Here is a 12,524-nt window from a genome sequence, read left to right as displayed (position 1 = left end):
AAAGTCACGCAGATGAGAGAAGGTGGATTCGGTTTGTTCCAACCAGACTTCTTAGAATTATCAAAATGTCTTTTCTGGCAAAGATGAATTTGGCTCACCAGAGAAAGAAGGCTCTTTGAAGGCTGCTGCTAAATTCATTTCCCTTTGAAAAAGTAAATTTCAAGGCATGATAGTGCAAGAGGTAAGGTTTTTGATTTATAGACCATTTCTAGAGTAATTGTGCTCTGATTTCCGATTTACTGTCAAGAACAGAAACTCTGTTGATAAGTTTCACTTTGTCTAAGTTTACCAATACATGTGTGAATCAACCAGAATTAGTCCACTGTGATTATCTTCATATGATTCTGCCGTGAAGCCGGCTCACTGCACCAGAAGCGTGGGCCAGCGATACCAGGCTCTAGCAAGTTCTGGGCACGAGGTCTCTCTCCTCTCGGGAGCCAGGGATCTGAGAAAGCGGCTCCCTCAGACGAAGTCCTGGGAGAACTCTCTCAATCAGCAGGAAGGAAGCCAGTGCTAAGTGGAGAGTTCTTTTGTTCAGTTAAATCTGGGAGGCCTGAGTGTCCCTCGAGTCCCCGTCCGGATGTGTCATGGGTCTCGAATGTGAGTACTCGCTATTGGAAGGCTCTGTGGGGTCACTCAGGTTCTCATAATCACTGTCGTCGGACTCGTCCACACTGTCTGCAGCGGCTCTTTGGGAAGGGGGGAGGGCTGCCCCACTTGCAGGGTACTTGAGTCCAGTGCTGGTGGCTGCGTAACTGGAAGAGCCCACAGCTTGAGGGCGAGGCATGAAGACACTGCTCTCCGTGCGCGAGTGCCTCAAAGTACTTTCTTGATTGTTGGGCTGAACGTCTGAGTAAGGAGGAGGAGGGTCAGAGGCTTCGGCATCTCCAATTGTACTTCTCCCTTCAGGTGCATACCCAGAATAGGGCAGATGAGGACTGAACCCAGGCTCCAGCCTCTCCGACGGCATCTGTCTGTTCAGCATCGCCTGCTGCATCCCTGGGGAAACAGGAAGAATACTGTTAACACCTTTGTACTCTCTCAGCCTTTCAGTTTAAGGCATTTCAGTCACTCCGAACTTTCGAGAACTCACACACAAGCACGGGTATGTTCCAAAGACCAGGTGGTTGTTGTTAAATGCCGTGGAGTCAGTTCTGACTCAGAGAGACTGTGTAGGGTTTCTGAGGGGCGGCAGGTGAGTTTGAACTGCTGACCTTGAGGTTCAGAGTCTAGTACTTATCCCACAGTGCCACACCAGGACCCCAAAGACCAGGTAGTAAGTGAAAATCAGTATTATGCAAAATTGGAGGAGGACCCCAACAGATCACCAAATGGAGGATGACCACATCACACAGCTGTCAAATCCCAGCATCATGTGACTGCCAAACCACTGAGGATTACGGCTCAGTCAAGCTGACACAGAACTCTAACCATCGGCCTTGCAACTCTGCATTTGTATTACTTACTTTACATTTCCATAGTACTTTACGTTATTTATGTTATTTACAAATATGTTCATAAACTTTAATCCATTCAAACTTCATAATAAGTCTCTGAAATACTATTGTCGCCATAACCGTAATGTAGCTTGTGAGAGCCACAGCTAACAAAACCACCCTGTTTTCTGGGCCTCACAGGATTTTGCCTTTGGTAAGGAGCTCTGGTAGCATAGTGGTTACAAATCGGGCTGTGAGCCACAAGGTCAGCAGTTTGAAACTACCACTTGTTCCGTGGGAGAAAGATGAGGCTTTCTGTTCCCGTAAAGATTTACAGCCTCAGAAACCCTGTGCAGGGTCACTATGAGTCGGAAACGACTCCACGGCACATAACAACAACAAGCGTGCAGCTTCTAGATGGGAGCATCTGAGCTTTCCTTCTCTGACAGAGTTTGTTCCGCCTTACTCAGGTTCTGCCTTTCGCAGGCTTTACTGTAGCATTATGGCGCCATTCTACAGATAAAGACACCAGAGTTCAGGAAAAGTTAAGTGATTTACTCAACTTCAACCTTTTTCAACCTGTGCTGTCTCCACTAGAATTCCAACAGTGTTATGTGGGCCAAAGAGTTGAGGACAAACCATATTTTCTTTCTTCTAAGTTTTGTAGGTGGTTGTTGTTGTTAAGTGACCCTGCACAGGGTTCCCAAGATGGCGCTGGTGGGTCTGAACCACTGACCTTGCGGTTAGCAGTCCTACAGTGCCACACCAGGACGCTTCCATTTTGTAGGGGTGTGTATTTTTTATAACCTGAAAAGTTGTAAACTGTCTTTAAAAAGCTCCACAGCTGACAAAATGTAAAGATGTTTCAAAGTAGTCATTGAAAGTGAAGCTGTGGACTCATATCTGGGAACTTTACCACCTAACATAGACCTGTCATGGAGAAAGCCCTAAATTCACTGAATATTGAGGGTGGTAAGGAACTCTGGTGATGAAGATCAAAGAGCACAGCCTTCAGTATGGATTGCAGGTTCAATGTAAAGAGAACAAAAATCCTCATCACTGGACCAATAAACAACATTCTTATCAATGGAGAAAAGATTGAAGTTGTCAAGGACTTCATTCTTCTTGGATCAACTATCAACACTCACAGAAGCAGCTGTCAAGAACTCACACAATGTATTGCATTAGGCAAATCTGCTGCACAAGACCTTTTTAAAGTGTTGAGGAGCAAAGATGTCAGCATGAGGAGTAAGGTGCACCTGACCCAAGCCATGGTATTTTCAATAACCTCATGTGCATGCGAAAGCTGGACAGTGAATAAGGAAGACCATAGAAGAATTGATGCTTTTGAGTTATGGTGTTAGAGGAGAATATCAAAAGTGCCATGGGCTGCCAAAAGAACCAACAGATCCGTTTTGGAAGAAGTGCAGCCAGAGTGCTCCCTGGAGGCCAGGATGGCCAAACTTCGTCTCTCATACTTCGGACATATTGTCAGGAGGAACCAGTCACTGGAGAAGGACATCATGCTTAGTAAAGTGTTGTTGTTAGGTGCCATCGAGTTGGTACCAACTCATAGCGACCTTATGCACAGCAGAACAAAACACTGCCCGATCCTAGGCCAACCTCACTACTGTTGCCACGCTTGAGTTCATCGATGCTGCCACTGGGCCAATCCATCTCACTGGGGGTCTTCATCTTTTTCTCTGACCCTCCACCTTACCAAACATGACATCCTTCTCCAGCGACTGTATCCTCCAGACAATATGTCTAAAGTATGAGAGATGAAGTTTGGCCATCTTGGCCTCTAAGGAGCACTCTGGCTGCACGTCTTCCAAAATGGATCTATTGGTTCTTTTGGCAGCCCATGGCACTTTCAACATTCTCCTCCAACACCATAACTCAAAATCATCAATTCTTTTACGGTCTTCCTTATTCACTGTCCAGCTTTCACATGCATATGACATTATTGAAAATACCACGGCTTGGGTCAGGTGCAACTTAGTCCTGAAGGTGACATCTTTAAAGTGTAGGGTCAGTGAAAAAGAGGAAGACCCTCTATGAGATGGAATGGCAAAGTGGCAGCATCAATGGGCTCAAGCGTGGCAACAATTGTGAGGTTGGCCCAGGATCGGGCAGTGTTTCATTCTGTTGTGCACAGGGTCGCTATGAGTCAGTACTGACTCGATGGCACCTAACAACAACAAAGAAGCTCTGGTAGTGTAGTGGTTACGAGTCAGGTTGCTAACCTCAAGGTCAGCAGTTCAAAACTACCAGCTGTTCCACGGAAGAAAGATGACGCTTTCTGCTCCCGTAAAGACTTATAGCCATGGAAACCCTGTGCAGGGTCAGTGAGTTGGAACCGAATCCATGGCAGATCCCCACCCCCACCAAGGATCTTTTCAATGTCATCCCTTTATCCTAATGGACTTGAGCAAAATCAGCAGCCAAAAAGCCACACTCACTGCCATTGAGTCGATCGTGACTCAGAGCGAGCGAGCTGCTAGGTTGTCTGAGGCTGTGAATCTTTACGGGAGCAGACAGCCTTCTCTTTCTCCTGCGGTGCCGACCTTGGGCCTCACCTACAGCAACAGTGGCAGGAAACAGCCCAGGGTCTGCAGTTAGAAGACACCCCCTGGCAGCCCTTCTACTTCTTAGCTGTGACTCTAGTCCTGATTTCTTTCTGACTCCAGTCTGAACCCCCAGCTCTGTGTGCAAGTATGTGTGTGCTTCGAGCACAGCTGAGGTCACAGTGCGTCTGCCGTTTCATGTCCTGGTGTTTTCCACTTAGAATCATATATTGGGGAGCATCCCGCATCATTAAAAACATTTCAGTGACTTACAATAATCCATCTTATGGTGTTGTTGCTGTAAAGTTGGCCCCAGCTCATGGTGACACTAGGTACAACCTTTTATTCAACTATGTGACTATAGTTTAGTAATCGACTCTAGTAGACTATTTTCTAACTTCTGAAGATGATCAAGTTGGGTCTAACACTTTTGTGTATAAATCCTTGTTTGCATTTCTGATTATTTCTAGAAAACTGTAATAGTAGCAGTTGACTCAGGCTCATTGGTCTGGATCTATACATCACAATTTTAATAGGTGTATGTGTATCCCTACAGTTTTACAGGTGGCACAAATAGCTAAGTGCTCAACCATCAGTCAAAAAATTGGTGGTTCAAACCCGCCCACAGCTGCCATGGAAGAGAGGCCTGACGATTTGCTTCTGAAAGGTCACAGCTTTGAGACCTTTATGGAGCAGCACTCTGCACACATGGCATCGCCGTGGACCGGGATGCAACGTGAAACAACTAACACCACCCCGCATGTATTCATTGACAGAAAAGTTTCGTCACACTCCTTATGCACTGGGCTGCTAACCATAGGTCAGCGGTTCACTCCCAGCAGCTCCCTCTGGGAGGAAGAGGAGATTATCTGCTTCTGTAAGGACTTATAGCCCTGGGAACCCTTGGAAGTGGCTCTCCTCTGTCCTGCACAGCTGCTACGAGTCAGAATGGACTTGATGGCAGTGGGTTTTGGGTTCCCACACCCCGTGTCTGTTACACTTGACATTATTTGCCATACAGTTGATAAATTATTCTTAGAAATATTGAATGTGGTGGCCCGACAGCACACACGCCTGCTAGCAGGCTGGAATTACTAGTCTTCAGCTTTATTTTCACTCAAACAGCTTAATGGCACCTATTCACTCAGTTACTGAAATAGACACTTAAAGCCTCCACTGGGACCCTGACAATGAACCGCACAAAGTGACCGCAATTTAGCCTGATGGAATGTTCACAAACACAGGAGGCTGGTTCCTTTACGCTAGGCATGCTGGGGTCCACTCAGCCATCAACACACCAGCCTACTACGCTAGGCATGCTGGGGTCCATTCGGCCATCAACACACCAGCCTATGTAAGACATGCACACAGCTCTACCAACCACAGCCTGGGATCTGGCCTAACTTGGCTTCGGCTTTTCTTGGCGTTGGTGTTTTTGCTTCTGGTTCAAGAGACAGACTTGTGAAGGATGGCAGGAAAAGAGTGATCCTTTGGGAAAGCTTGAAGACAAAGAGAATCTCTTCTCCCTCCCAGCTTCACGGCGGCTTGATGCTTGAAGGAGGAGGCATGCCAACGACTGCACAATTTGAATTTGGGAACAAAGCATCTCTCTGCCATGGAGTGGTTAGATTGCTAAGAAACTTACTTCGTTCTTGTTCCTTTTCATTTTTCCTCTGAGTGATTTGTCTTTTCAATTTGTTCACTTCGGCCTGACAAGATTCAACGACCCGTTCACTCTTTTCTACATCTGCACAAACTGCCTGAGGAGAGAAAAGACAACAAGAAAGGTCAGCTTCAAACCTGAGCACAGCTCATCCCACCCAGACAGCACCCACTGCACTCTGGGAAACGTGGCATTTGGAGAACAGCAGAAATGTACAGCTGAACAAAACCAGGGAGGTCCAAGAGGCCAGCGTTGTTATTCACTAACATGTTGTCTTCACTTTTGTAAGGGATCCTGCTAGTCAGTTGGTAAGTTCTTGAAACATGAGGGTAAAATGCGGAGAGATGGGATCTTCCCCGTAATTCATGATTTTTGTGGAACAGATGCCAGCCAAGCACAGGAAGGAGGAAGAACAGACAGGAGAGGACAGAGATGCTTCTAACTTCTATTTATAACCAACGATCAAAAGCCAGACAACGAGACAACTCAACAAGCAGGCAAACAATCCAATTTAAAAATGGGCAAGGGACCAAAATAGACATTTCGCCAAAGGAGATACACAAATGGCTATCAGGGACATGAAAAACTGTTCGACATCATTAATTACCAGGGAAGTGCAATCAGAGCCATGCACACTGGGAGAGTTACACTGGCCAATAACAACAGAGGCAAGTTACAACTGTTGCTGGGGGTTTGAAGACACTGCAGCCCTTGTATGGTGCTGGTTGGTAGGAATGTAAAATGGTTCAGTCACTGTGAAAATCAGCTTGGCTGCTCTTCAAAAAAGTTAAACATAGGATTGAGTGCCACCCAAATAACCAAATTCCAGTGTCGTGGAGCGGATTCCAACTCATGGAAAGCCTCCAGGACAGAGGAGAACCACCCTATAGGGTTTCCAAGGCTGTTATTCATTATGGAAGCAGAGAGCCACATCTTTCTGGCATGAAATGGCTGTTCTTTCGCAGCTCAGCACTTAACCCACGGCACCATCAGGACCCCTTAGAATTCCCATATGGTTCACATCTAGGTATATACCCAAAAGAATAAAAAACAGACCCTTGAGTAAGTAACACTTCCACTCATGTTCATAACACCACTACTCACAGCAAGCCAAATGCCCATCGATGGAGGAATGGACAAATACATTAAGGTGCACAGTGGACTATTCATTACTCAGCCGGTGAAGGAGTGAAGTACAGACACCACTACAATGTCATTATGCTGAGTGAAAGCAGCCCAACATATAGGTCACATATTGTGTGATTCCATTTAGACGCAGAATAGGGAAGTCCAATGAGACAAAAAGCAGATTGGGAGTTGCCAAGAGCTGAGAGGAAGAGGTGGTGGAGAGCAACTGCTTCCTGGGCCCAGACAACATGGGTTTCCTTTTGGGGTGATATAAATATTTTAGAATCAGATAAATGTGGTGGTTAAACAATATTGAGAATGAACTTAATGTAAGTGAACTGTTCACTTTACAGTGGTGAATTTTATGTCCATTTCATTCCATAACTTTTAACAGATGACACCAATGGTTTTACAGAAACGATTGATAATTAAGAAGGGCTGAATGAGATACTACCATTCCAGGCGGGAATGTCTGAGCCGCAGCTGTCACAGGCCGCCTTTCTCTCTTCTAGCGCAGGCCTAGCCCTCAGCACAGAGTGGCGTCACAACCACTTTGTTGGACTTCCGACAGTCCTGAAAGCTTGAAAAGGGCATGGCTGTGGCTCAGGACAAAAAACTGCCCGTCACTGCACATTCCTATCATAGCAGAAAGAGCAAAAACCGCCCAAGAGCAGGCCGGTCGGCAGCGAGCCTGTGCAAAGTTCCCACATGGCCTGCTGTCTGCCTCTTCCTTTAGCCCTAGGTGGACCCCATGGGTTTCCTCAGTTAGGCGCCACCTTCACTCCTGTTCTGCAGTGATCATGTCCTCAAAGCCAGGCTCCACCAGGTCTGAGAGAGCCTTGAAGTCACACCACTTCCCTTTCAGTCCTGGAACACAAGCGCAAAGGCTGTTTGGTGCTCAGGATTTGAGAGTAAACGATTCCTGAGAAACACATTGGGGCGTGAGGAGAACAATTACGGGGGGTAGCGGCACTAGAGGGCTGAGTTACAATGATGTACACTCTTCTCTGAACAGAGTTGAGAGAGATAACTATATTCCTAGCAAGCGTTCTTTACACTTGGAGTACATTTTCCTAGAAAAAAAAATCACTATAAAAATGGTGCCATGGTTTAAAAAAAAGACACCATTAATCTTTTGTTGTTCTTGTGAAGTGCTGTCGAGTCTGTTCCGACCCATAGTGACCCTGTTATAGGGCTTCCGAGGAGCAGCTGGTGAGCCTGAACTGCCAACCTTGCAGTTCAAACGGCTTTGCAGTCTGACGCATTAACCCACAGCGCCACATTATACCACACCACATAAAGACATAAAGTACATAAAGACACAAGGACTGTGTTATAGGCTAGCAGGGTAATGGGATCCTTCTGGAAAATGACATCCTAACCTGTGGATCATTAGTCATCTGCCAGAGAATTAGTAGCACTGGAATTAGAAGGTAAATCCGTTACCTGTACTTTCTCTTGAAGCGCATTATAAACCTGATAAATGGCCCTGATGTCCTTCATTACTCCATCCTTGTCAAAAAAGTCAGTACTGGAAGACACAAATGAGACATCACAAAGTGATGACATGCTGTGATACCGAGAGTCCCTTTCACCCGCCATTTCTCCCCTCGTTGGTTACAGGCCGCGGTCTACCTAAGCGATACTGCTCACACTACTGGAATTACAGAAGAGAAACCCAGAGCCCCCAGTACCGGCAGACCTCGTCTTACTGTGCTTCGTGGGGAGTGAGTTTGTGACCAACAGCCAGCGTGAGGCTGCGCTGCATCAAGCATCGTTCCAACAGCGTGTGCTCCCTCCGTGTCCTGTCACATTTTGGTCATTGGTCCCTATTTCTAACTCTTCCTGCTGCTAATATACACATCACAGACTACAAGACAGTGTCAACACTATATGTGGTTGTTGTTGTTACGTGCTTTCAAGTCAGTTCTGACACACTGTAACCCTGTATAGGGTTTCTGAGGGTTAAATATTCGCGGGAACAGAAAGCCTCATCTTTTCCCGAGGAGCAGCTGGTGGGCTTGAACCTTGTGGTGCACAGTCTAATGCTTACTGTATGAAGCCACCATGCTCTCCTTATATTCACTTCTTGTTGTTAAGTGCCATCTGGTTTGACTCACAGGGATCCTGTATAGGGTTTCCAAGGAGCAGCTGGTAGATCTGAACTGACGACCTTGTGATTCCTAGTCCTGTGTCGATCCTACAGTGCCACACCAGTTCTTATATGCACTGGGAAACCAAAATGGACGTGCCTCGCTTTACTGGGACACTCTCTTTATTGCGGTGGTCTGCCTGGACCCAGACAATAAAGCAACATTGAAAAGTTACACACTTTTCGGGGGCCACACTTAGCTCTTAGAACCTTGGAGACACACATATGCTATCCAAGCTTCTGTATCAACTGCAGAATAAGAACTGTGACAAATGATAAAGCAACTACGGACCAAGTCAACTAGCCTTTTAGCTAGGGTACAATTTTGAGATGGGGGTTATAGTCTAGAGAATTACCTCACTGAATTCTAGCATGTCAGGCATATCAAGCCGGACTCCACATGTCATAAAAGCAACACTGTTGACGGAGGAAGGCAGGCACTCTCAGGTGAGCCCCCAACTTACCCATGTTCTTTAATAACTTTGGCATAACTCTGAGAAGTATTTGGCACTGAGGACACTTTGTACTCCTGCTGGCTAGTGTTGCCTAGGTTAGGAATAGCAAGTGATATCCTCTGATTATACCTGTGGGGAAAAGTTAGAAAAGGTCACGCTGGCCACACTGCTCGTTCTACAAAGGGGCCTTGGCAACAGCCATCTGACATGGGGGAGGTAGCAAGAGGTCTCACAGAGCACCTACTTCTCTAGGCAACCCCAGGGTGTGTGAATTCTTAAAGGAGAAACCAGTTTTCACGAGGGAGGTACAATTCAGAAAAAGAGGGCTATGAATAGTTGCAGACCTCAAAGACCATCATCAATGCCCCTAAATTGTACATGCTGGGGTTCAGGAGCCTGGTGGTATAGAAATGCTCTCCACAGGAGAGTGACGTGACCGTCGCTTTCCATAGAGATCACAGAGGCTCTCTATGAGTCAGGATTGACTCAGTGGCAGTGTTGGTTTGGGGTTTGGTTGCTGTGTATAGTCTCAACAATAACAACCACAACAACAAAAATGGCACGTAAAGAACAAAACAAAAAGCAGCAATTAGTTTGAAAGCTCCTTGAGGCTCAAGATGATGTCGTGTGTATTATCTTGTCTGCATCCCAGTGTCTAACACAGTGTGGAACAAGCTGTAAATGCTCAAGAAATCCCTGCCAACTCGTTAATGAGGTCTTACAAGGGGCGGGCTACCATGCAGCCATGATCCTCCAGGGTGCTAACTCAATACAAATGGACTTCAAGTGGTGAGCCTGCTGTTTGTTTAGAGACAGACAAGTGAACAATGCAAACCCCTCATTAACCAGTAGGTGGATCAATGTTACAACCTAGTCTAGGTTTTAGAATTGCTATCAGACTGCCACAACAGGAGAGCTGTTTCTACCTAATGGATTATGGAGAAGCCATCCAGGAGTCCTAGTTGTTCACTACTATGTGAGTTTTGTGCGTATAAATGTGTCTTGCTAATGATTCCTGATTCAAAAACAGTTTCAATTTATTTCGATGGTACTGACAACTAGCTAACAGGGAGAATATCCAATCCAACTACAAAGACAGCTAGCTGAAAGGGACTATGAACAATATCCTCGGCAGAGGATATCCAATGCACTGTAATGCATTTCCAGGTTATGCCTCTCCATGCCTTGTTCCAACATCCTCCTGTTTATGGTGGCGGATGGGAAAGCTCTCGTTACCTTCGATTTGGTCTGAAGAGAACGTATTCTAACGCATGGGTGGAATTGTTGGCGGTGGAGATGAAGCTGAAGAGGAGGAAGACGAGGTCGGGCACACCCAGGATGCGGGTGAGCTGTTTGTGGAGAACCTGCTCTCTGTAGGACATCTGCTGCTGTGTATTCCGCCGAAACCTGTACCAGCCAATGACCTTCTGCAAGAAGAGAAGCACGAGATGACATACAAATGTTGCACGACATTTGACAAGTGTTGAATGTATCCATATGAACACTTGTGCACAAATGCTCAGAGCAAGTTTATTTGCAACCACAAACCCCTGAAAACTCAATGGAAATGGATAAGCAAATGTGGTACACACCAAGGACTCCTACTTAGTAATAAGAAAGAACTGCTGATAAACAACACTACGGATGAATCCCAAACAGTATGCTGAAAGGCAGAGTCCGACCCCCAAGTATCGAGTCCAGATTCCATTTATAGACAAGTCTATGAAACTGAAGCTCTAGTGACATAGAGCAGATCAGTGGTGGGGAGGGGAGGGAGAGGAACAAGGGACAGACTACAGGCCGCAAGAGAAAGCTTTCTCAGATGATGGACATATGCATCATCATTTACGGGTCCGTACAGATCTCAACACTTACCAAGGCCTACTGGACACAAACTGATCCCACTTGTTTCATTTCATTTGCTATTTTCTGAGAAAAAGGGAGGCCTTATAATTTATTCTTAGATACTAACTGATAATAAACAACTTATTTGATACCTGCCAAAAAGATTCCCTCATCACTCTGACCAATGAAAGATGAGATGCCAAATTCATTCCACTGATGATATCCATGACCCTACCTTTGAGAATATCCAAGTCTGTTGCAAGGCTTTTAAAAGGAACTCTGTTTGGGCCTGCTGGGAAATGAAGGTTCTCTCTCCCTGAAGCCTGATATCTTCAGAGACCAGAGTGAGTTGGTGACCCCTGCCCCCACTGGCCACGGTGATCACGTTTGGCTGGGCTTCTTTCTGGCCCTGTGGTGACATGAGGGCAGCTGTTCTGTTTATCCGTTCAGAATGGACCCTTCCAGAAGGCACAAGTCTCCTTCTCATTTGCCTAAACTCTAAGAGCTGTGGAAGCTCCGTAAACACAGTATGGATTCTGCCAGAGTAGGAGCTCATCATGTGACCACGCTGCACTGCTGCGCCCAGACCACCACTACAAGCTCCTCTTCCTAAAGGCTCACATCTTCAGAGGCTATACAATAACCTTTTCTGAAGTGAAGATATAATTTTGTGCCTTCCCTGAGGGGAAAACAATCCAAACTAGAATCGATTATAAGAGCTTTTTGGTCTGGGAATTTAAAGTTGTTTTTTTAAAAAAATATTGGGAGGTGCTAATACAGAATTCAAATTCTGTATAAGGTGCCACAGGAAATACCATGAACTGTAAGCTCGAGCTAAGGCCCCTAATGAATACCATGAAAAGTGAAACATGATTTCCAAGGAAATTATATTCTTAATTGAAAAGGAAAACATAAATGTTTGCTTAGCACAAAGCCCAATAAAATCAAAGCTGTACATCAACTTGTAACTTTTTTGAGAATCTTGGCTCCAAAGAAAAGCAAAGTAATCCAGACGACAATTTAGGATTGGCTCACTGTTGCTCAAAACAGCAAATCCAATTTTAAAATAGCCACAATGAATTTGGAAATGTATCCTGTCTTCTGCTGAAAAGACTACATATAAAATAGAGACCTTCTTTTTTTTTTTTTTTTTTCCCACCTCCTGAATTATTTTCAATGAAAAACTACAAGGTTATTGAGGAAAAATACATGACCCTTCATCAGCAGTGCTCCTGCCATCTCGGCCTCTACATTAGATTGGCTACCTTCCAAAAAGAA

The 12,524-nt window shown here is 45.5% G+C and overlaps 1 protein-coding gene across 1 annotated transcript in view; it reads right to left on the bottom strand.

Moving 5' to 3' along the window:
* Positions 1 to 538: 538 nt before the first annotated feature.
* FAM175B (family with sequence similarity 175, member B) overlaps positions 539 to 12,524 on the bottom strand; it is a 30,800-nt gene continuing 18,814 nt past the window's right edge. The window contains exons 5-9 of the mRNA XM_006867427.1: positions 10,638 to 10,828; positions 9,411 to 9,530; positions 8,241 to 8,325; positions 5,649 to 5,763; positions 539 to 999 (exon numbers count right to left, since the gene is read on the bottom strand). Coding sequence (XP_006867489.1) covers positions 539 to 999; positions 5,649 to 5,763; positions 8,241 to 8,325; positions 9,411 to 9,530; positions 10,638 to 10,828 — 972 coding nt within the window. The remainder of the gene's footprint in view (positions 1,000 to 5,648; positions 5,764 to 8,240; positions 8,326 to 9,410; positions 9,531 to 10,637; positions 10,829 to 12,524) is intronic.

Source organism: Chrysochloris asiatica, unplaced genomic scaffold, assembly GCF_000296735.1.
Source record: "Chrysochloris asiatica unplaced genomic scaffold, ChrAsi1.0 scaffold00105, whole genome shotgun sequence".
In the NCBI taxonomy this organism is placed as follows: Eukaryota; Metazoa; Chordata; class Mammalia; order Afrosoricida; family Chrysochloridae; genus Chrysochloris; species Chrysochloris asiatica.
This window is presented reverse-complemented; position numbering and strand designations above follow the sequence as displayed.